The sequence below is a fragment of the Cyprinus carpio genome, chromosome B10 (assembly GCF_018340385.1).
Source record: "Cyprinus carpio isolate SPL01 chromosome B10, ASM1834038v1, whole genome shotgun sequence".
In the NCBI taxonomy this organism is placed as follows: domain Eukaryota; kingdom Metazoa; phylum Chordata; class Actinopteri; order Cypriniformes; family Cyprinidae; genus Cyprinus; species Cyprinus carpio.
In genome coordinates this window covers 14,823,025-14,846,813 of record NC_056606.1, presented here as the reverse complement: position 1 = coordinate 14,846,813, position 23,789 = coordinate 14,823,025, and the positions used below count along the sequence as shown (strand labels likewise).

Sequence of the window (23,789 nt, the reverse complement as noted above, 5' to 3'; positions counted from 1 at the left end):
TGTATCTACTTGTAATCCCTCTCACGCACACCAAAAAAAAAAAAAAACAAACATCAGAAGTGGATTTAAATTGAACTATGGTGTGAGCGAAGAGGAACATTATTATTGTAAAGCAAGGCTTTAAAGTAAAGAGCCCATTGATGTGAGATCCAGAGATATCAGAGACACGTCAACCACAAAATGAGAGACACGTCAGCCTGCAAGCACGCTTTTGTTGGGCATCGTGCGACAGCGTGGGAGAGCCTTTCAGACAGCAACATCAGATGCAAGAGCACATGTATCACAAATTCATACAGAGAAACAAACAATCAACACCAGCGGGAGCCCGTTTTTATCCTTTTATGATTTCTTTCCTGGCATGGACGCATATGCCGACATACACACTGAGATTACACCGTGTCACTCAGGGTAAATATAGAACATCTTATGTGTTTCCAGCTCTCAAGTCAGTGCCGGGATGGTGCGCGTGAAAGGTTTGATCTTAGACCCACACATAAAGCTCCAGCTGAACTGGCACTAAGTACCTCCAGTCATGGACAAAAGCAAATTGCCCTGCTGTGGACGCTGATGAAGAGAATGAGCCGCTAGAGCCGGCAGAAAAGCAAAATGAAATGCACAGCCATTTATTCCCAGTGGTTAAGTGACTGTAATAGGAGCCAATGCCATTTAAGTGCTTCTTATTTGTCTTATAATGACAGGCCGAACAGCTGATGAACCAATCCACAAACTGGCCAATGTTACAGCACAGAAGGCTGCACCCGTGCACACGGATTTCCCCCATTAACCAGCATACAATCAACAGTGACAGAAAGGGCACCAGGGACTTGGCGAAACCCTGGGCCTGCCATTGTGATGCTCTGTTTGAACCGATGCCCTCAGCACTTCCAATTACGCACATGAAAAAAAAAACCTAACAGATGTACAAACAAAAACTCCTATTTGTTAATCAGCTGTGGAGCTGTTTGAACACAATGCAACTGTGGCGAAAAGCTGTCAGCGAAGTCACAAGGGTGATGCGAATCTATGTTAAGAGGTATACCACAATTTAGGGTACAGTTTAATATAAAGTGAGTGATTTCTAAACCTAACGCCCCACAATTGTTCAGTAAAAGAGGTAGTCTTGCCCCAAACAAGAGCTTGAGTTTAAGCTTCTTGAGGTAGTTGGACCACTCAGTTAAATAATAATTAAATAATTTAAATAATAAATAATTTTAAAAAAGTGACACATTTCTACATAATGTAGAAGTGTAAAGTTATAATACCAACAACAACAATACTTAGCATTTTTACATGTATTATTTTATGAATTTATAACAATATAACAGTGCAAAGCATTAAAAAAAGAATATTTTTGTTATAAGTAAATAAATAATATTAATAACAATAATTATGATTAATATTTTATTATTACAGTATAATACAATATAACATAATATAAATACATTAAAGAAATAAAAATGTAGAGGTGTAAAGTAGTAATAATAATACTGCACTTCTACATCATTTTGTGATGCATTATGTATAGTACACATATAAAATATATATCATGCATATAATAAATCCTAAAATAATAAAAGTACAAGTGCAATTACATACATATATAAGTAGGAATATTTTCCCACGATATATCTGCTAATTTAAATATGGACATGGGCTAGCTGTCTGACATTGCTACAAAGTTACGCAAACTAAATTGATGTCATTCTTTATGTCTATTTTAGCTTTATGAGTGTATCATAATGTCTTATGGGTCAAGAGGCAGCTCACCCGTGTGCAATATTTAAAACCGATGGGTAATTTACCCATCCCTTTCATCATGTTTTAACTTTAATTAAATCAGGCAGAGTTCTCGTTTCCATCACAGTCCAAGACTTTGAATTTGCTCAGCCAACCAGACACATCTTACACTGCAGATCTGTGGTGTCCACACAGGACTTAGTCTAGATTATTAGTGTGGGCTAATTGGATTTCAGCACTATAAGTAGGTCATCCATACAGCACTGGACCCACTGATCTAGTGTCTCACATGTGTTAGCAGACACGCTCCAATTCAAATTTGCACATAGACTACAAATCAATCTCAGATGAATCTGTTATCGGGGCATGTATTGTTTTCACCGAAAATAATAAATTCCAAAATTCCAAACCCTTAAAAAACCTGTTACCGAAATACACAGCACTACTGAGGCCTTGAGGTCTAACAGCAAAACTTCAAATGGGTTTGAGTACTACAAATAACATTCAGTTGAGCCGAAATTTCCTTTAAATTATGAAAAGGACTGAAAACTCAAGAATCCTCACCTACACTCGATGAATGCAGAAACCATAACATAATACGATTTTATCATCTCAATGAAGCCTTCAAGCTTCTTTTTAATCATATTCAACACACTAAATACATAAAATGACTACACGTCTTCAGAATCAAACCTTAACCGCTAAAGCTGGTCAGATAGCACATCTCAGCTCTGTGAGGTATTGCATTTTACATCGCACTAGCAGAATCCTGACTGACAAAGCCAATCTTGACTGACAAAACCAATAAAATGTGATATTCATAAGCCAACAGGCCATGTTAGAGGTAAAGGAGACATTTATTGTGATGTTTATGAAGTGCCGCTGTCAATGAAGCTCAGAATTACATTCATTAATATGAATCCTGCAGAGGAAGCTCTGCGAGCGCTAGCATTTCCTCGCTGAGTAAACATGATTTCTGAAATCACCTTTTGTCACAACAACAATAGACAGGTGTAAACAGCACACAACAGAGACCGGATTGTATTTAACCACTAAAACTGCTGATGATGCTTTGGCACTGAAAACTGAAGAAGTTAAATCTAATTTTGTAATCAAATGTTTATGATTATGTATTTTTTTTTATTTATTGCTGCAAAAGAAAACAAACATATACAGTAAATTATATTAGTTTTGTTTTTCATGCTAGTTTTTTAATATGCCTTACCAAATGTATAATTACTAGTACATACTAGTGTAGTGAATTTATTTTTTTTTTTAATGCATGATAGGTTTTTTTTTTTTTTTTTTTTTTTTTTTTTGTGCTGTCAAAATTAACGCATAACTGCAGGTGATTAAATGTGCAATAGGTAATTGTCTTCAGAAACATTTTTTGTTATGCTGGTTGAAAGTCTCTTCACATCCCGATAGTAATCATTAAGTTAAGTGGTCTAAATGTATTTACTTGTATTTATAAATTCTGTGGAAGGCATAGGACCAAGAAGTGCTCATCCAATCAAAACGCTTGGTCCAAATGTTTTAATGCGCTTTCCTACCTGCCTGTCAACATATGTATCTGCCTACCTCTGTACACCCTGTTCGCACAGACAGGAAACATCATCAGTGTGTTCAATAACTTTTGTAGCTTTAAGGATTCACCTAGGCTATATTTAATTTAGAACTAAGTGTTTTACATTTCTGTATATTTCCTACTTGCTGAAGGGCAAAGGTAAATATGACATTTATTGTACTGGGTTTTATGTGAAGATTGTTTTAAGTTCACTTAAATGAGAAGTTGTTTTTTTTTTTTTTTTAAGTCTAATAAATGTTCAAATAGCTTTCAATTACACTGAAATTTATAATGGCTAAATATTGGTTACAATGGTTAAATATTAGAAGAAAAAAAGATTTTCATAGAGACATCAGTAGTATTGGTATCAGTGATACTTGCCTTCAGTCAAAAAAAGAAACTGTCTTTATGTTGTTTCTACATTAATTTGAAGATTAAATGTGAAATTTTTGCAATATAAAAGTATATGTAAAAACTTTTTTAAAAATGTGATTAGTTTTTTTGTTGGGTTTTTTTTTTTTTTTTTTTTTATTGACAGCACTAGTTTTTTCATGTTTGGGGTCAGTACAATTTTTTAATGCGCAATGTCTCTTATGCTCGAAAAGGCTGCATTTATTTGATAAAAATACTGCAAAAATAGTAATATTGTGAAATATCATTACAATTTAAAATAGCCGTTATCTTTTTTAATATATTTTAAAACAGAATTCAATCCTGAGATAGCAAAGCTGAATTTTCAGCAGCCATTACTTCAGTCTTCAGTGGCATATGATCCTTCAGAAATCATTCTTATATGCTGATTTGGTGCACAAGGAACTATTAATATGATTATCATTATTATTGAAAGTTCATCAAAACATTTTTTTATCATTTCATCAATACTTTACTGTTACTTGTCAATTTAATGCAACCTTGCTAAATAAAATAATTTATTTCTATAAATATGCCCCACTCTTTGCAAAACCCAACAACAGCCTTGTTTTATAATATTAAAACTTTCAGTTACATAACAAAAATAAATCAACAGCAGGTGGCATACAGCTCAGTATGCATAAACACTCTGATTGGCCAGGATCATTATAATGTTAATGTTAGGTTATATTATGTTACTCAGAGACGCACTCAGGAATGAAAAGCTGCACGCGCAAGTTCCTTGGGTTTTTTGATTACCGCATTATTAGTGCATGATGAAAATGCAGGGGAGGCATGTGAGGTCTCTCTCTTGGAGTCCTTGCTGATTAAAAGAGCACAGAGAGCTTCACCTCAGCATTGCGGCACAGACAGAGAGTTCTGTCTCTCGAACCCTGAGGGCTTCTATGATGTGGAAATTCAAGATTGATTCTAAGTCGTGTGAACTCCCACTCCTCTGTTTCCAGGACACTTGAAAGTGTGAAGCTCCAATTTGTTGAGAAAAGCCATGGGGTTCTGTTTAAATACAGCGTGCAGTTCTTCTCTAAGGTGCGTCTGCATAAGAAAGTCATGCGAGGCGTCAAAAAATAGTGCTACATAACAGTCTTTGGAACATTCTTACTAGTCTTTGAGATTCTTGGTTCTGCAGCAAAAGAAAAAAAAAAAACTTTTTTCCCCCCTCACCCATCTCTTGTCAAAAGACAGCAGTGGCTTGAAAGTTAAAGAAGGTCACAGCAGCCTGTCATAACTCTCGTTTAAAGCGCTGGATGGGTGAACAGAGTAGAATTGCAGCTACTGTGAGGGGTAAAGAGACTGACTGATGGGACACAGAGGATCAGTCCTTCTCAGGGTTGATGTACAATCTTGCCATCAACACAAAATCAATAGTCTATCATTCTACATGTTCAGCGAATCAGAATTAATTATAGCAGCAGCTCAGAAGCTCATGCAAAGAAACTACAAAATCAGGTGTTCCTCCACAAATCTATTTTCTTTTTTTTTCTTTTTTTGGCACTCTATATTGAGAGAGGAGAACAGAGTAGGCAGGAAATGATAAGGAGAGAGAGGGGGAATGGGAACAGATAACATTACAAGGCAGATTTGAACTAGCACTGCCCCTTTCAGCACTGAAGCTCAGTGTGTTAAATACTAAACCATGGCTCCAACATCAGCTCTTTTTTAAAGATAAAATGTATATATGATGTAACTATTTTCTAAGCAGGTTTGGGTATGAAAAGCATCACATCTCTAAAAAAGACATCACATCTGCTCCATAACTCAATAACTGACATGACTTTTCAGACAGTGACAGCAATACATTATAGAGAGTTGGACTTGTAACCCGAAGGTTGGGTTGGGTTAAATTTCAGCAAGTGGTGAAATTTTGCCTGATGGGTTAAATGCAGAGTACAAATACAGACTATGCGTCACCATACTTAACCACACGTCACTTCACTTTTCACTTTTACTTGATGTTGCTACTATGCTCATTCTACTAAATCCGTAAAAAGTCAAGATCCATAATGAAGGTACACCAAGCAGCACAACAAGAAATTTAGCTTTAGTTACAGCATTCAATGAATGTCAAAATGATTGTGCCATCACTGATATTCCTCTCTGGACAGGACTAAAGGACCCCTGGAGTAGGTAATTTTCCAAAATAATTTTTACAGAATAGCGCTTTTGCATGACCTAAGAAAAAATATGTCCCTTGACAATTTTGGTACGAAGCAGAACGCAAGTCTGGGTGACATAATATGTATTAAATACCCTCCTCATCTCTTATAAGACAGATTGTGAACATCTTGCCGCTTTAATGACAGACCCTCCCGAGAGAAATAAACAAGAGACGGAAATTCTTCTTGCAAATTGCTTCACTTTGTGCAACAGACCCAGTCCCGTCAGCGGACTAAAAATACCCGAGCCTCACGAGTCTATTTATTCAAGCAAATGAAGGGATGCAAATGATGATGGTCTATATCTATACATAACATTGATTATGCATGTAATAAACGAGTACAAGAGAGTCAGTGATTGGCCGTTCAATCAGAACCCTGAACAGAAAAATATAGCTCTTTAATGGCTGATGAACTTATATGAAGTTTTCATATAAAATATGGCATGCAATCAAATGGTCAGTGAGAGAAATTTGCCCTGTAACCTTGGTTACCGGGCACTCCTTTCCTTCATTTGCAGGTTTTTGTGATCACACTGTTATGTGTTTGGATGTGTTTTGTGTGTTTTTGCTTGTGCAGTCTTTATTTTGTTAACCTTGCTCTGCAGAGGCGGAGTTTAGACCTTTAAGCAACTAATTCAGTGAAACCGGTCTCCCACCGCTATAGTCTGGCTGCGGTCCAGATGCCCAGAGCAACGCCTCCCCACAGGCGCTCAGCGCCACACACCTGCACTAGCCAGCCCTGAACCGCTCGCCACACTGATGCAATCTGGCAGGAAAAAAGTGACATGCTGAAAAGCTGAGTCCTACATCTCTCTCCCACTAGCAGCAGCTCTGGGGATGCAGGTATCAACCGCTTAGTTCTGGGCCTTGGTGATAAAGTAGACTGTAAACAGCATTCAGGAATTTCTAATAGATGTGCGTGGGCAAAATATCAAGTCTAAGGAGTGTTTTTTGCTACAGGGATGCATTTTAAGAATGAAGTGAAGTGCTGGCAACCTGTGCTAGGTAACGCTGTCTGTCTGTTGTTGTTCAAGGATCTAAATCTAATTACAGAAAAGCTTTTGTTGTTTTGAAATGGTTCTAAAATGAGCTTGATGTATGTGTTATTGTTTCTGTCGAATAAACCAAGAGCATAAAAGATATCCAGAGATTCAATCTTGACAAAAAATCTTGAAGGAATCTTATGTCTGTTGTCTTTTTTTTACTTTTTGACTCCAAAAAGAACACAGAATATGATGAAACCTTCCTTAAAAACAAATGCAGCAACATATTTTGAATGTATACAAACTCATGTAAACTATAAGAGAAAAATATTAAGTGTGACAATATATACATTATACAACTGAATTTTAAATTGTCATTGCACTGAATCCAAAATAAGCAATTAAAATTTTATTTGGAAAATATCAACTTAATTTGACAGCATATCCTTTTCTGCTATCAGAGTAATTTTAGATGCATTAACCTGAAGTAAACTAATAAAAAAAATCTGTAAAGATAGGGATGAAGGAATTTTCTATATTCATTTATTACAGGGGTATTACCTATATTTAGGTTTTACCTATATTTTTTAGGGTTAATGGAAATGTTCGTTAAGTTACTGGATAATGTCCTAGCAGACAATTACAAGCACTTTTTAAAATACATTTTTATGCATTTATTCATTTTATGTTTATTCTTTTTGCATAAAACTACTGATAAATAATAATAATAATAACAACAACAATAATAACAACAACAACAATAATATCAAATTCAGTAAATGTTAACTTTGTATTTAATTCTTTACATATAAACTTAAGTTGATACAATTTTTTACCCACTATTAAAAGTACATTTAGATGTATAAACCTTTTTTTTTCTCTGAACTTTTCCACAGACACCCCTTGAAGGACAATGGGCTCTATTTGAAAGCACCTGATAATGCAGTGGCAAGCAATCTCAAAATGCATGACCAGCAGTCAATATAATGCAAATATATACAGTAAAAGTTAAGACATAAAATTGCTGAAGTTTGTACACCAAATTTGACCACAATTAAGCACAAGTTGTAGAAGAACTGTTTTTGCAGCATCATATAGTGATTTCTAGACTGAGAACTGATGTATGCTTTAAAACATCCACTATTTGGTGAAAAACAAAGAAGCGTTTGTAATTTTGAGGTTATATAACTTGGCACATTTTGACTTCACAACTGGCCCATCTCTGCTTTCAAAAGCAAGTAATGGATATCGAAAACATGCAATTTCTCCAAAATTCCACTTTCGGGGCCAGGAAATGAATCATCCAGGCCAAATTTATCGAGAGAAAGCAAAAGATGATGGAGACTTTTTTTGTAGAGGACAGTTTCTGTGATTTTAGGTTTCAAAGAAAAACAGGAAAAACCAAGGCTAAGTGTGATTACATCCGCAGTGTTTTTCTGCCTTGTTTTTGTTTTTCCTTCTCTCACTATCTGTTCTCTCAAAGGTTAATGAGTCTGGTGAAAGGAAATGGTCTGAGAGACAGCAAGGTGTTGGACCATTTGGTGTGTGGCCAAGCCAAAGAGCCACCACAATGTCATTATGCCCCGATGGTGGTTCAAAGCGGAATGAGTGACAAACAGCTGTCGCTAATGCACTCGCTAACAGATGCGCCTAGTCTTTCATCCCCTTACCGGGCCAGGACGCAAGCTCCTTTCAGCCAAAAAATAAATCAAACTACAGTAGAGGTCCATTTCCACCTTTGCAAAACACTGATTAATCCCGGGTCTCTGAATCGTCTAGATGGTCATTCATTCTGACAGCACCCTGTGCTCCTGTCTGGCCCTGTGATGGTGGCTCAAATGATTAGGCTTTAATGAGAGACAAGAGAATGTTAATGTAAGGTAAAGGAAAGTGGAATTAGACAGATAATGTTGAGCAGCTCGCAGTGAAATCAAATTAGCGCCCTCTCAATCTTATCAGCAAGAAGCTTATTTTTTTTCCAAAGCAGCAGTCCATTCAAACCACTGCCATTTATTCTCTTCTCAGTCTCTGCTGCAGATATTCGCAATATATCTGATCGTTCAATACGGTTCAGTTAATACAAGAGAACTTTGAGCTTTCTACAGGAATATGTGATTGCTAGATATCACAGCTGAGATTTGTGAGGAGAAGTAAAGGGAGGAGGTAAAGTTAGGCTGATGCATAAAATCTAAAAATACCATTTTTTATGATTGATGATATACTACACTTCTGTCAAGCTTTCATTTAGTATCTGAAAAGATCCGAATAACATTGTGAAGAAGTCTTTATGGTACATATTTCATGTACAATAATATTTCAGAATCTGAAAAGTGATGGAATAAAAGCTTTTAGTGAAACATGAACTGAAAAATAAACTAGATATTAGCATTTTGTGAAGAAAATATAAGTTGCTATGCAGTGGTGATGGGAAACTTTTAGCAAGTTACATCAATACGGTTGCAACAAGTGACTCAATAGCTATGTTTCCATCCAAAGATTCAAATTAAACTTGTGCGCAATACTGGAATATCGCATAAAACATATGCGAATAAAGCACCGTTTCCATCCAATGAGTCAGAGAGACCAAAATCGTCACTTCCTGGTAAACTGTGGCACTAAATATTACTAACAATATAGGAGAAAAAAACTAATATAACAAACTTCACAAATTAAAAAAATTACCATCACATCAGAGCGAGCAGACGTAACACAATAAATGCTGTCAATGCTTTCGGAGGTGGACGCTGCTGTTTGGGAACGCAGTCGTGTAAGACAATTATACAGAAATACTTTGATGACAGACTTTGCTCAGGCATTTCAGAATGACCAAAACAACATATAGATGCTGTGAACGAGATCAGCCCGCTGCTAGTTAAGTTATCCTGTCTCATAGCGCAAAGTCACATGACTTTTTCGTCATGTTTGCGCTATGAGACAGCCTTATGGAAATCGCTTTACCGGTAGTGTTTTTCCCACACTATATGCAAACGTAGTGAAAATTTCCAATTATCAAGCACAAACTCCCAAACAACAACAAAAAGAGGTTTTGAATGTTTATCACATCACAGTTCAAATTGCATGTACCTATCAAAAGAGTCAAAATATGATTGTCTAACCGAATAATGCAGCCCTTATAAACACAAATCCACAGAGAGAGAAAGAATATTGGATTGATAAGCAGGTTAAACCTGGTGGACTCTTCAGAAATTGCAGGGATTTGCTTCTATCCACCGGCATTTGGGAGGCTGGTGATAACGACAGCTGATATATCATGTGTCAACAACAACAGACAGACAAGTGGCTGGAAGATATTATCACAGACGACTCAGGAGCACTCCCTGCAAACATGAGAGCAGCATTCTCCGGGAACCATCATGAGATGGTATGAATGTTTTCATGCTGTTTAACCACCTACTAAATTACTGAGGTAAATCTCGGAGATGCTTTTTGTTCCACGTTGAAAGAGAAAATGCTGGGAGAGATGAAACTGACTGCTTTGAGTTTCAACAAGTAGCACAAGGCCAGCGTACCAGCTCTCGGTGGTATTAACAAGGTATGAAAGCAGCACACCAATAAATCACAGGCCTTTCAGCCACCACAAGTGAAAAACTGAGTGCTGTTTCCATCCAATACACTCTAAATCTACAGACCAAGGTGACTATATTTAAACACGAAGGTCCAGGATTAATTAAGCCTGATTCCTTAATATAAACCCCTTATCCTACTCCTCAATCAGGGTTCTCGATGTTGGCTAGATGTATCAACTCTGCTTTAAAATAGCAAAGTGAGAAAAGGTTGGCAGCTGTGACCAGAAAGACAGAGCTAGGAAATAGCATATTGAAATTCATTAAGTTCGACAAGTTTGGCTTGAGTTTCGATCATTAGTTTATACCCTTGGTTGTTGTTTTTTCTTCTTCCATATGATACAGTTCATTTATTTTTTTGCAACAAATAAAACAGGCCTTTTGTCAGGAATGTTAATGTCATCCTAGTTTCTTTCCTAACAGATTTTCAAACATGGCAATCACAACACTCAAGGGAAAACAGGCTTCACACTCTCCAAATCTGAAGCTACGATTGCAAGTCTCACAACGCTAGTGAATTCATGGCGCCTGGTTTTGTATTCCCCATTAACGTGTTTTCTTTTAATTGCTTAAACCATCCTAAAATCTTACTGACCTGTCATCTGTGACCTGTAGTTTCTTCTCACAATCATATTTTCTCATCTGCACATTTGTTAATGAGCGGCTGTTTATTTTAATTGTTACTTGTGTCTTTTCATTTCCTACTTCTGCTGCTTATCAATTTCACCTTTTAAACCATAACATTCCTCCTCTTCGTCTTCCAGCCAATAAATTGCCATATCCCATAATCCTCTCCAGACAGTTCAGCACTTCAACGCCCACTCACTGCCCTCAAACTCCCTCAAATTTTGTCACATAATTCTGTAAGAGGGCTTTCATTTAGCCCACGCTGTTGAGGATTTACGCAATTAATCTTATTTTTAATGTAATGGCCTTGTTATGTTTTTGGCCTAAGAGTAATTGGAACTGCCAGAGTTAGTTTTCTACTAATGTTCACCTGAGGGGGCAATATGACTGAAAACATCACCTTGGGCACTCAGGTATGATGACACCAATAACTGTAAACTGTGCTGTCACTATGACCGGCAATGCATCAGTGAAACTGCTGCACCCATCGTACAATCTGGATGGAGTTTTATAACTTTGGCGGAATTTTAAATAAGCCAATATATTCATGGACAGGTTTGATTTAATACTCAAATACAGGAAGCTGGAAGCATGACTGCAGGAAAAAAACAAAACAATTTTTTTTATTATTTTTTTTTTATACAAGATTACATTAAATAACCAAGATTTGTTCCAACTCACTGTAGAATGAACTGTCATATAGTTAAAAAAAATAGTATAATAAAACAAAATAGTGTAATTCTAGAGGATTTACTGTTTGTTTTCAAATAAATATCAATCTTTAATGCAGTCCATATCTCACAACATCAGCTTTGGGATGCATCCAACATAATAATTGGACTTTTTGAAATTTCAGACCCCATACTGCTCCTCAGTTTTAATACTTTTTCCTTAAAAATTGGCCTGCAAATCTGATTTTTTATATATTTTTAAACATGGCTTACACTGGCCTAAAACTCCAAATGCACAAAACAGTATAGCCTAAGTGACAACAAACCATCCTTGCATCTGTCAATTTCATCATACACCCCTCACTTGCTTAATATTTAATATTCTAAGTAAACAGCAGACACTTTGTATTGAATACATTGTCAATCAGTCATCTCCACTAGCAAGTTTTTCTATCCCTGCACAGAGGTTAAGCTTTATTAAAGTGGGTGTAATCCTGTTAGTCATGTGAATATCCTAAAGGTTACTAGTTCATGTTTCCCCGCATTAAGACAATATGAAGATCCAAAACATTAGTCACCAAAATAACTATCATGGTTTTTTTGTGTGCAACACAATTTATTTTTCTGTCATGTTTTGTTTGTTTTTTTTGGTGGGGACTTTCCATTGAATTCTATTATTTTTATGCTCTAAACCTAAACCAAACTCTTACAGAAAAGTTTCCAAATTTTTACACTTTCATTAAGACATTGTTTATTATGTTCATAAAGTTGTTAGCTATTCCCCACAATATAGCTGAATTCAGGTTTTACTATCCCTGTGGGGACATTTGTTCCCCTCAGTATAGGCAAAAACTGACACACACACACACACTTTTCCTTAGTTATGTATATTTTTTCCAATTGAGGACAAGCCCAAAGGGAGGCTTTGTCACATTTACCACACTTTGGGGGACAATTTTATTCACAAACTATGGCTATGTACAAGCACACAGAACACAGTTAGCTAGTTAATAAAAGTTAAATACACTCAAACAACTTAAAATAATTGTTTGTATGTGACCCTGGACCACAAAACCAGTCATTAGTCACACAGGTATATTTGCAGCAATAGCCAACAATACACTGTATGGGTCAAAATTATCGATTTATTATTTTTTTGCCAAAAACCATTAGGGTATTAAGTAAAGATCATGTTCCATGAAGATATTTAGTAAATTTCCTACTGTAAATATATCAAAACTTAATTTTTGATTAGTAATATACATTACTAAGGACTGTATTTGGACAACTTTAAAGATGATTTTCTCAATATTGTGATTTTCTTGCAACCTCAGATTACACATTTTCAAACAGTATCTCTGTTATATATTGTCTTATCCAAACAAACCATATATCATAGAAAACTTATTTATTCAGCTTTTATTCAAAGGATAAAAAATGGACACTTATGAGTGGTTTTGTGGTCCAGGGTCACATACATAAAGTGCAAAGTACTTGGGAACTACTGGGCCTCAAAGAAGTTAATGCATTACATTTGAAAACGGTACAAAATGTCCAGTTTTCTTATTCCACTGACAAGTCCAACTTTGTAGCACATCATTTCTACTCTTGGATGCTTAAGATAATTTATTCTAATATTTTCTGCACTGTGGAAATGTTCACATCCTTACGTAATAAAACATTTGTTTCAATTTGATTTTCCACAAAAAAGGCATAATTTTTTCAGTTTTCATATCCGTTTTATCAAGTTTTAACTTAATGTTCTTCTTCAGCAGGCTAATTCAATTCTAAGTGGCTGGGAAAATGCAATAAACTGCAGGTTGTGACCACTTGAATTTAATTAAAAAGTAGTGCAGCACTTATACTATATATATATATATATATATATATATATATATATATATATATATATATATATATATATATAATTTTTTTCACTTATAGTGAGTTGAAACAGTTTACAGTTTGTGCACCAAAACTTATAAAGGAAAACATAAAGCACATTAACAATTTCACAAATTTTAAAGCTAACTAAAACATTTTACCCTGTAACATGAGTCTTTAAAAAATCAGCTGACAAACGTCATGAACCGACATGCAAAACACTTGACAATCCTGATGCTCTTTTCGCTCAGGACACAGCAACATGACACCATGATAAATGCACAACCATCACCGCCTACCTGAGGAAGAGCGTCTCTCCTTGTCTGATCGTGATATTGTCCATCTGTTTGTTATCGGATTGGGATTCTCCCTGACTGCGGACAGGCAGACCTGCGGGGAGAAGGAACAACAGTCTGAGACTCATCACCACACACCTCCTCCAGGACGCCGCGCAGCATCCACACACAACCATCTTCATCTGCGGAGTTCTCGGAGTGGAAATCCGTTCACAGTAGTCCCAAAGAGAAACGCGTTAGTTAGCCATAACAGTTCATCTGTTAATCCAGATTTGCTCCCCTGGTAGACAACAAAATCCCTCGCGTACTTAGTACAGTGCGCTTATCGATGACCGCGCCGTGCCGTCGCCATGGAAATGGGAGTAAAATAAAATAACGTATGAATGAAATGTACACTTTAGTGGTGCCCTCAATCTTTCTGCTTTCTTGGGTCCTTTTAATATCCGAGCTCAAAATCCACCTATTTTTCTCATTGACACTCTGTCTCAAACTTTAAGAAGTGAAGGCAAGTGAGCCGAGAGCGAATGAACCTGCCAAAATGTCATTCCAGCTGCGCGTAAATGGATATGGAGGGTGTTTGTGGTTCCTCAGTGCAGTACAGTGTGAGTATACACAGTCTTCTCAAAAAAAAAAAAAAAAAAAGTCTCCATCCAGTGGGACCGTTGCTCGGAGCCTGCTTACAGCGAATAGAGACTGTAAATCAAGCACAAGTTGAAAAAAGCGCGCACTGTTGTCATAGCAGCAGTACAGCGCCAAAACCAGCGCGCAAACAGCGGCTATTGTATGGAGTAATGCAATGCGTGAGCGACATTCATTGATTGCCTTGTAGTTGCAGCCTCTGCTATTCAGCACGACTGTTCAAGGAGCACTCGAGAGAGAAAATTGAGCTTTGTTGCACAAAATCACAAATCAAATAACCCATATTTTTGAGAACCGAAAAGAATGATGTCTAGACAGAGAGGATGACAGGAAAATTGAAGTACAAAATTAGCTTTTTAAGAGATTGTTTTGAAAATCCAAACTGGATGACATAATTTCTGTGTTATTTGAAGGTTAAGAAGATACATATTTGTTTTAATTGTTAACATGACATTATTAAGTATTTAATAATCAAAAAAGAAAACAGTACAAAACCATATGTAAAACCAATAAATACTGCATATCAATATATAGCCGTGTGTGTGTATGTGTGTGTGTGTGTGTGTGTGTGTGTGTTCTTGTTTATGCTACACTGTGGGGACCGGCATGCAGTCCCCACGAGGGGAAAAAATATATAAAAAAAGAGTAAATAATGTTTATCTGAAAGTGTAACAATGCAAACAGGTTTTCTGTAAGGGGTAGGCTTAGGGTTAGGGGATAGAAAATATCATTTGGTCAGTATAAAAGTAACAGAAGTCTATGGAAAGTCCTCACAATTCATAGAAATAAGACGCATGCGCATGTGTGTGTGAGAGAAATATTGTAATTTGAAATGACTGAATCTATAGCCTGTTCAAATGGATTTAGCCATTTCAAATTGCAATATTTCACAGTATTACTGTTTTATTTTACTTTATTTTTTCTTCAAATAATGCAGCCTTGGGGACCATAAGAGAGTACTTTCAAATATATATTCAAATACATATTTTCCCTTCAATAATCATGCAACTTAATTTTACAATATAAATATATTTTTTTAGAAGTTGCCTCAAAGCATTTGAATTGACATAATGCTTCTGTAAAAAATTAAATGTCCAGTATTTCATAAATGTTCTCAGACACCACCTGCTTCCACTTTCTACCATCAGCCATAAGTAATCAATTCACTCAAGACAGCAGCACTTATTTCATAACAAGCTTCACCTCCTGTAGAAGGATGAGAATGCCCAAAGAATTTTAAGAGGAGCAATTGAAGAAACACAACATGTTCTCTCTCTAGCCTCTCAGACAGATCCTCCCTCTCTGCATATGTGCCAATGAGTCGTCACAGATCACTCAAGAGATCCAGAATCAATGTGACAGTGGCCTAAACAACTGCACGCAGTGGGTTTCTGAACAGAAATGAGGGAATCAACACATAAGACTCTTCTTTCATAAAAATTTCCCACTAAGCAGACCGTGTACAGAAGCTATCTATCAATCTATCATCTGACTTGTTTGTACAGTATCTTACAGACTAATTCACTCTGTGCTCCAGATGCTCTCCTTCTTCCTTTAAGATTTAAGTTTGCCCACCAGGGTCCTGTGATTCTGAGGTCTCATTGCAGAACTTCAGAAAGATCATCAGTATGTAACTTTATCTGTGGCATGGGATGTTAATTTATATTGGCTGATCCAAAGCTGTAAAAGAAAATGTTAGTGTAACTTGGTAAAATGTCACCATGCATAAATAAATTTGCAACCAATCGTAAAATGCTTATGAACTGTCATGAATTTGTTGGAAAAGCTTGCATTTTTTTTCCCCATTAAAAACTGGCACAAAAATTAAATTATTTATTCCTCCCCTTTAGATTTTTGGCCCTAATATATCACTAAACTAAACCATGAAATATTAAGAGTCTAACTATCACTGTAAGTATTTAAAATATTTCACCTGCATCCGCTGCTGACCAAATTAATTAATTGCAAAATAGATTCAATAGAGATCTATTTTTACAGTACATCAGCCACACTGCGCAAAATAAATAAATAAATGTTTGAACTTTATATTTGACAACTATTCCTGTGAGTCTTCTCATCTCAAAATAAAATCTAGCAACTATTTGCGGTTGCTGTCAAGAAGTGAAACATTTGTGTTTGGTATTTTGCTTTCATTTTTAATAGTGATTGTTATAGGTAGGTACATCCCTCACGGTGACTTTTATATCTGGATCATGATGGATTTAAATGAGCTTTGCTTTTGCCATTTTTGTTACACCTTTCAAGACTTTTTTTTTTTTTCCAAGGCTTTCCCCATAAGATTCAATAGGATTCTCTAGATGGCTTCACATAATTCTTCCTAAATTATTCTGATACGCTGACTTGGTTCTTAAGAAAGATTATTAAACCTTGTATTATGTTCCTGGTCAATTTGACCCATTTTGATTTTCGAGCTGTCTGAAATACCAGTTAATCTGTGATTTTATTATTGATATTTTGTGATTCATTTAGGGCCATGGACATGCAAAGTGAGGATACACTGATGTGTTTTGAAGTGCACACAAATAATTTTCTGACAATTTTGATGTTCTCGGGTCAATTTTACCCACTTTTTTTGTTTGTTTGTTTGTTTCAAGGTAACTTTACAGACCCAAATTAAATATATTTCTTGGGTAAGTATACTGTATGTTGTTATGTTGGTGTTTTACTACCCTGGAAAGGGAAGAAAAAAACTTTTTCTCATTATTTTCAGTGCTGAAAAAGACTTTCTCAGACTCAGATGGTAAAAGTGAGCTATTATTTCTATTTGAAATACTATTTAACTTATCTTTTTCTTCCAGAATTTTTTTAAAAACTTTTTCTCATTTAGGGCCATGAACATGAAGTTGTGTTCCAAATTTGAAGTTGATATAAATAAAAATTGAGGTTCCTATGAAATTTTGTTATACCAAAACTAGTTACCGGGTGCCATTCAAACTCCATAGATTTTTTTTAATGCAATTTTTCTGCCACAAATTTATATATTTATCTCTCAATATTACATCTATCACAAAATATCCACCAAATATGGAATCTTGAGATTCAGACCTTTCCAACGATATGTATTTTGGTAAGATTATAAAAAGTTTTGATTCTAAAAGACCGTAATACATTTCGTAAAATGACACCCCCACTAAGGGGAAGGAGTCCGCTAAAAGATTTTAAAGTAACATTTCCATTTCTAACGCAATGTCTGATTTCAAAATGGTTTTCACATGATGAATTTTGAGATTTTAAGCTTTCAAGTGATATATAATTTATAATGGTTAGTAAAATGTGATAGGGAAAAATGAAAACAAATTTTTGTGACAAAGGTCAGAACTCCTATTATGATGTAGTATATGTTTTGAGGTGCACTTTTGTCATAAATTAATCTACTACTGTTCCTACATAATATGTAACCAAAAATAGTGATACAATATCTATTTAGGAGTCTTAGACCTTTCCAATGATTTATAGTTTGTCATGATAAGATTAGGATTTAACTGTAATATAGTAGACTTAGAGTAAACTTCTACCAGCAGGACGGTAACAGTTAGGGGTTATTAATTGTTTGCACTGTGTGACAAATACTGTTATTAAAACTTTTCTGCTCATACTTGATTCCTTCTTGTTTTTAATAAAGTGATATTCAGGGAATTGCACTGAAGGCAATTAGGGTCAATTTGACCCGCTCCATCAATATCATACCCAAAAATCGAACATAGTACTAGAGTTAAGGTTGAAAACAGTTGTGCTGCTTAATATTTTGTGGAAACTCTAAGTTTGACCAATACTGTACAAACAAACCCCGTTTATCAGTTATAGCGGAAAGCATAAATTTTGAAGTATGCCTCCACCTCTGAGAAGGAGAAAACACAGATAAAAAAAAAAAAAAAAAAAAAACATGCCCGCCTGAAGGTTTTCTCAACAGGGAAATTTTGCCACTATAAGTTAAGATGTCTGTATAAACTGAAGCTGTGAAACCTTACTCACTAAGACATCATAAGCTCTGCTAAACTCTGCCCTGCTGGCAATGTTGACTTCAGTGCATTGGCACGGCACTTCAATAACATTTGTGGGACGACAGCTCAATTCCCAGTTTGTGGGCTCCCAGCTGATTTGGTGCAATGCTGCTGGCTATGTAATATCGTGTCACTATGAGAACTCAGTTATATATCATAGAGGGCCTTTTGTAATTTTCAGTGTTTTGCTTTAGCCTGCTAAATGGAACCCACTTCAGCATTCAAAACACCTAGCTGATGATTGCCTGGGTCGAGAGTACTGCTGAAAAACAATAATCAAGTTAAAATGCTGCTCTGAGAGGGATAATACGTGTCTTTACGTATCTGTGAAAACAGTGTTTACGGCTTAAGTGAGAGCTCCAAGTGGCTTGCGACCGGAATGTAAGAGTAAACCTCCGTGTGCACGTCCACACACTCACGCTAGTGTGCTAAATCACTCACTTTCTTCATCTAACACATACTGACACCCTGGGATGAGTGATCGGGCAGATCTCTATACACCCGGAACTGAAGAATCTGAGCTGAGAGAGATGGGGAAAAAACTGGGAAGTGACCATTATTTTCCAATACAGAGAAGCCATTATTTTCCAAGAGCAATTCGAACTCCTTCCAATACAGAGATTGATGTCACTTGAACTCCTCTTTGTCTTATTGATGTCACTTGAACTCCTCTTTGTCTTATTTTTACTGTTGTGATTTACTTCTATAGTAATGGTTTATCTGTCTCTATATGAAGAGAAACTGGAGGTTAAATATATACTAATATAAACTATTGTACTATATATGATTTTAATTTCAAAAGATTTAATATAAATAGCCAAAAAAAACAAATAAATAAAAAAAAAAAAATAATATAAACATATAATTATATAAATATTTACAAACAAATAACCACAGCCTGATCAGTATATTATGATTTATGAACAAATAACCAAATCCCCTGATCAAATATAATCAGCAACACAATAATAAAGAGCTCATCCAGCAAATTCAATAGATGTGTGGTCAAATCCCCTGATCAAATATCATCAGCATCAGAATAAGATGGTGCTCATCCAGCAAATTCAATAGATGTGTGGTAAAATCAGGTTACTGTAATTAAACACCATCCATTCTCTTTTGTAGCATGTCTGATTCTACACATTTCGACTTTTAGGATCAGACTACTGACTTGCACAAAGCACCAAATATTGTTCTGACACAGATGCACTTTGCATGACAAACTGCTCACAGTGTGTAGCAATTATAGAAACATATGCATGGATGGCAAAAATGTAATAAAGGACACAATGCCCTGATAGTGTCATAATGCTCTGGGGTTTTAATTCACAGCACTCAAACTAGTATACTGTTATACTATAGATCTACACCAATGCAGCAATGGCAGCAACATTTTATGATGGTAACAACGTACAGCCATAACAAGCCATTAAAGGGGTATTTTCAAGGACAAGTAAGTTTACTGTATGGATTGGAGTGTAAGACATAAGTGTTTACGTCAATAGCATATTTAGTTTTTATAGCCTGAGCAAAGGAGAGGACTGCAGTACAGGTAAGCAAGGACTGAGATAATTAATGTGAGTATGAGTATTCAAAGAAAGCACTCGCAGCTCTCCGAATCTCTCGTTCAAGAACAGAGTCTGGGTTCATTAAAACAAATCCGCCTGAAATGTTTTGAACTGGTTCATGCTCCAGTCAAATCCTGTTGTGAAACAGTGATAAGGGAATTGTGTATATCGCTACATCTTTAATAAAGTCTAAGAGGCAGGGGGGAAGTTTACTAGCAGCTATTATGAAAAATAAAATCAGATTAATGGGAATTATAAGCACAGAGAAGCATTTGTATGATAATTTACCTATACTTTTAAGAGGCGCAGACTTGCAGAAAATGACTCAAGAGTATTAGAAAATAAAAAGTGCATCTTTCTTCATTATTTTTTATTTTTCTATGAAAATAATGGGAACACTTTAGTATACGGACTAGTTCTCACTATTAACTAACTGCTTATTATCATGGTAATTATTAATGTATTGACTGTTTATTAGTAGGCTACTTTCTGTATAAAGCACAAATTCTGCATGAACATATTCTGCATGATCAGATCAGGTCTGTAACCAATGCATAAATGTTTGCCTTGCTCAGTGATAGAGGATGTGCTGCTATTGTACACCTGTGAAACCTTCAAAAGTAATTCATGTTTTATACATCAAACCAGCTTTTGGCTGCTTTCATCTGTGGTGGTCTTATGAAACAGAGCATTCCATTTGCATAACATTCCAAAAGGTGTATTGCAAACCGGTTGGCGGAGATGGTTTCCAAAATACCTCAAAGCATCAGTTCTGCTTGAAACAGAGGCTGTGAAAGAGTATCTGTTCTTGAAAGTCGTCTCTCAAGCATTGACGTTTAAGAGAGATAGCGCTCATTACACACAGCACAGACATTTTGCAGCAATTACTCTTATCTTGTGTCAACACCTCTCATAAACAGAACACCCTTGAAGAATTTTGCGAATCAAGACACTTCTCATTTTCCGTTGACTGGTTTAAATTCAGAGACTAAATTACCGGGAATAACTCTACACCACGGAACCATCTGGCTTTCCGCGCAGCCATATTTAATTTACGAGCACAGATTAGCCAATCGCTCTTCATACATGTGTAACTGACAGGTTTAAATTGGTTACCTGGTTACTGAAGAGGAGTGCTGTCATTTAAAGTCTGCAGAGGTGAGACCATTTTGAGGGGTCTCTTCTACATTTGACAAAATGTTATGTCAGTCAATATGTGTGAGATATTATGCAATCAGAAACGAAAATGCAGATAAATATGAGTGTTACAGGAGTTTTCTTTTAAAAATGGAAATCAAAATGTCATTATTTACTCAACCTTATGTGTGTGCTGTTATTTTTTACCACAATACACACAAAAAAAGGAATTGCGAAGAATTTCTATGCAACTACAACACATCAAACTTCAAAAAATAAAATAAAATAAATCATTAAATCATTAAAAATACTGTATATTCAAAGTCTTTATTTTATTCTTATTTTTTATTCTATTCTATTTTTAAAGTCCTTATTCTTTGTTCTAGAGTCTTACAATATCCAAAGGTAGGTATGATTTTTAAAACTGCAATAGTGTGAAATCTTATTACAATTTAAAATAACTATTTCTATTTCAATTTATTTTTTTAAATATAATTTATTTAGTGTCGCATGATCCTTCAGAAATTATTTGTAAAATGCTCAAGAAACATTTTGTCAATGTTGAAAAAAAGTTGTACTGCTTAACGTGCATTTATTTGAAATAGAAATTGCATTAAAATTACATTTTATATTAATATAAGTCTTTACTGTCACTTTAAATGATAAAATGATAAATAAAAAGTTGTTGCACTTTATGACACATTTGTTTTGAGCTGACCCTGTTATAGGCTTGTCTTGTTGTTATGAAGCAAAAAGCAAATACCGCATGAATGCTCTAAAATGACACTTAAAGACTTAAAGAAGATCTCAAGTAGATTAAATTACTGTGTAGACAACGTCTCTCACTAATGCAAAACATGATGTGCTTCTTCGCTCTCACTTTAATCGCCATGGTGATCCTCCTCGGTGGGAAAGAGCATGCTAGACTGTAATGAGATGTTCCTATTGAATTCACAGCAGCTACTTAAATAGACTTGTCATATTAGATATGCCTCCAGACAAATTAGCAACCCAACACATTTGTGATTTCTTCACAAATACAAGCCATAATCATGCCTCAACTTTGCGATACCCTTTTGTTTGAGGCGTATTCCTTTCGAAGACTTTAAAATGAACAGGACATTTCGCTGTGTGATGAAAGTGAAACAAAGTGACACTTGGTAATGAATTTTAGAGTATCACCTGGAGAGACTTATCCTGAAGCTGAATTTGGATGTATGGCAATAAATTGAAGCCCAAGGATCCAATTATGCTATTTCTAACAACCGCCTGATTCACTCAAAATGTCAACTCTCTCTTTGAAGAAATAAATAAGAAAAATTTCCCATGTAGACGACTATGTTTAAGCCCTGCATTTGGCAGAAAGGATTCTAGGATAGTTTAAGACGTGCTTTTTTGGGGCGTTAAATAAAGCAGCAAATATCAGTAATTTGACGAGTGCAAACGTTAGTAAATCGTGTTGCGTGATTCATTTTAATACTGTGTCCATGCCTTTTCAGCGCAATTCTTCACTGCGCGTCGTTAGTAAATCCTGATAGTAGTTTACTAATTTAATGCCAAAAGAAAATCTGGCCCAAAGAAGTTAAAAAAGGTGTTTTTATCTTCAAACCATTGCTTCTTCTTATCATATAAATTATCAGAAGAGAAATATGCACAGACCAATCACCTAATCAAAATAATAAGATAAAAATACAAAGACCAAGCACTGTTCAAAGGATTTTGATGTGAGGACAACCTTTTCACTGGAGGAAGCATCATTATGGATTTCGGCCTGATTTTCACCTCACAATATGTTAATTGATGGACTGGAGGTGTTTGGATTACTTGTGGATTATTGTGGTGTTTTTATCAACCATTTGGACTCTAATTCTGACGGCACCCATTGACTGCAGAGGATCCGTTGCTGAGCATGTGGTGTACAGTACTGATAAATTTCTCCAAATCTGATTTATTTTTTTTTAAATAAACTTATCTACAGTGGGAAAAATATCTGTTTGATCCCCTGCTGATTTTGTAAGTTTGCCCACTTACAAAGAAATGAAGGGTATGTAATTTTTATGGTAGGTTTATTTTAATGAATAGAGACAGAATTTCAACCAAAAAATGCAGAAAAAAACACATTATACTGTACATAGGTTAGAAATTTATTTGCATTTCAGTGAGTGAAATAAATTTGATCCCCTACCAACCAGCCAGAATTCTGTCTCCCACAGATTGGTTATGTGCCCATGTGGAACACAGATTAGTCCTGCCACTTTAAGAAGTTACTTCTAATGTCACCTGTCCAGACACCTGTCCACACAATAACCCCTCCCACCACCATGGGCAAGACCAAAGAGCTGTCAAAGGATGTCAGAGACAAGATTGTAGATCTGCACAAGGCTGGAATGGGCTACAAAACCATCAGTGAGAAGCTTAGTGAGAAGGAGACAACTGCTGGTGCGATTATTTGGAAATGGAAGAAATACAAAATACAAAATAGCCATC

At 35.7% G+C, this 23,789-nt stretch overlaps 1 protein-coding gene across 9 annotated transcripts in view; it reads right to left on the bottom strand.

Moving 5' to 3' along the window:
• The window catches only part of ntm (neurotrimin), a 278,381-nt gene that overhangs the window by 58,330 nt on the left and 196,262 nt on the right, over positions 1-23,789 (bottom strand). For 3 of the 9 annotated variants that reach the window (XM_042732777.1, XM_042732783.1, XM_042732782.1), the window contains exon 2: positions 13,940-14,030. In XM_042732777.1, the coding sequence (XP_042588711.1) occupies positions 13,940-14,030 (91 nt within the window). Of the gene's footprint in view, positions 1-13,939; positions 14,638-23,789 lie in introns of those variants that run through there. The other 6 variants (XM_042732774.1, XM_042732775.1, XM_042732780.1 and 3 more) reach the window with 4 other exon arrangements.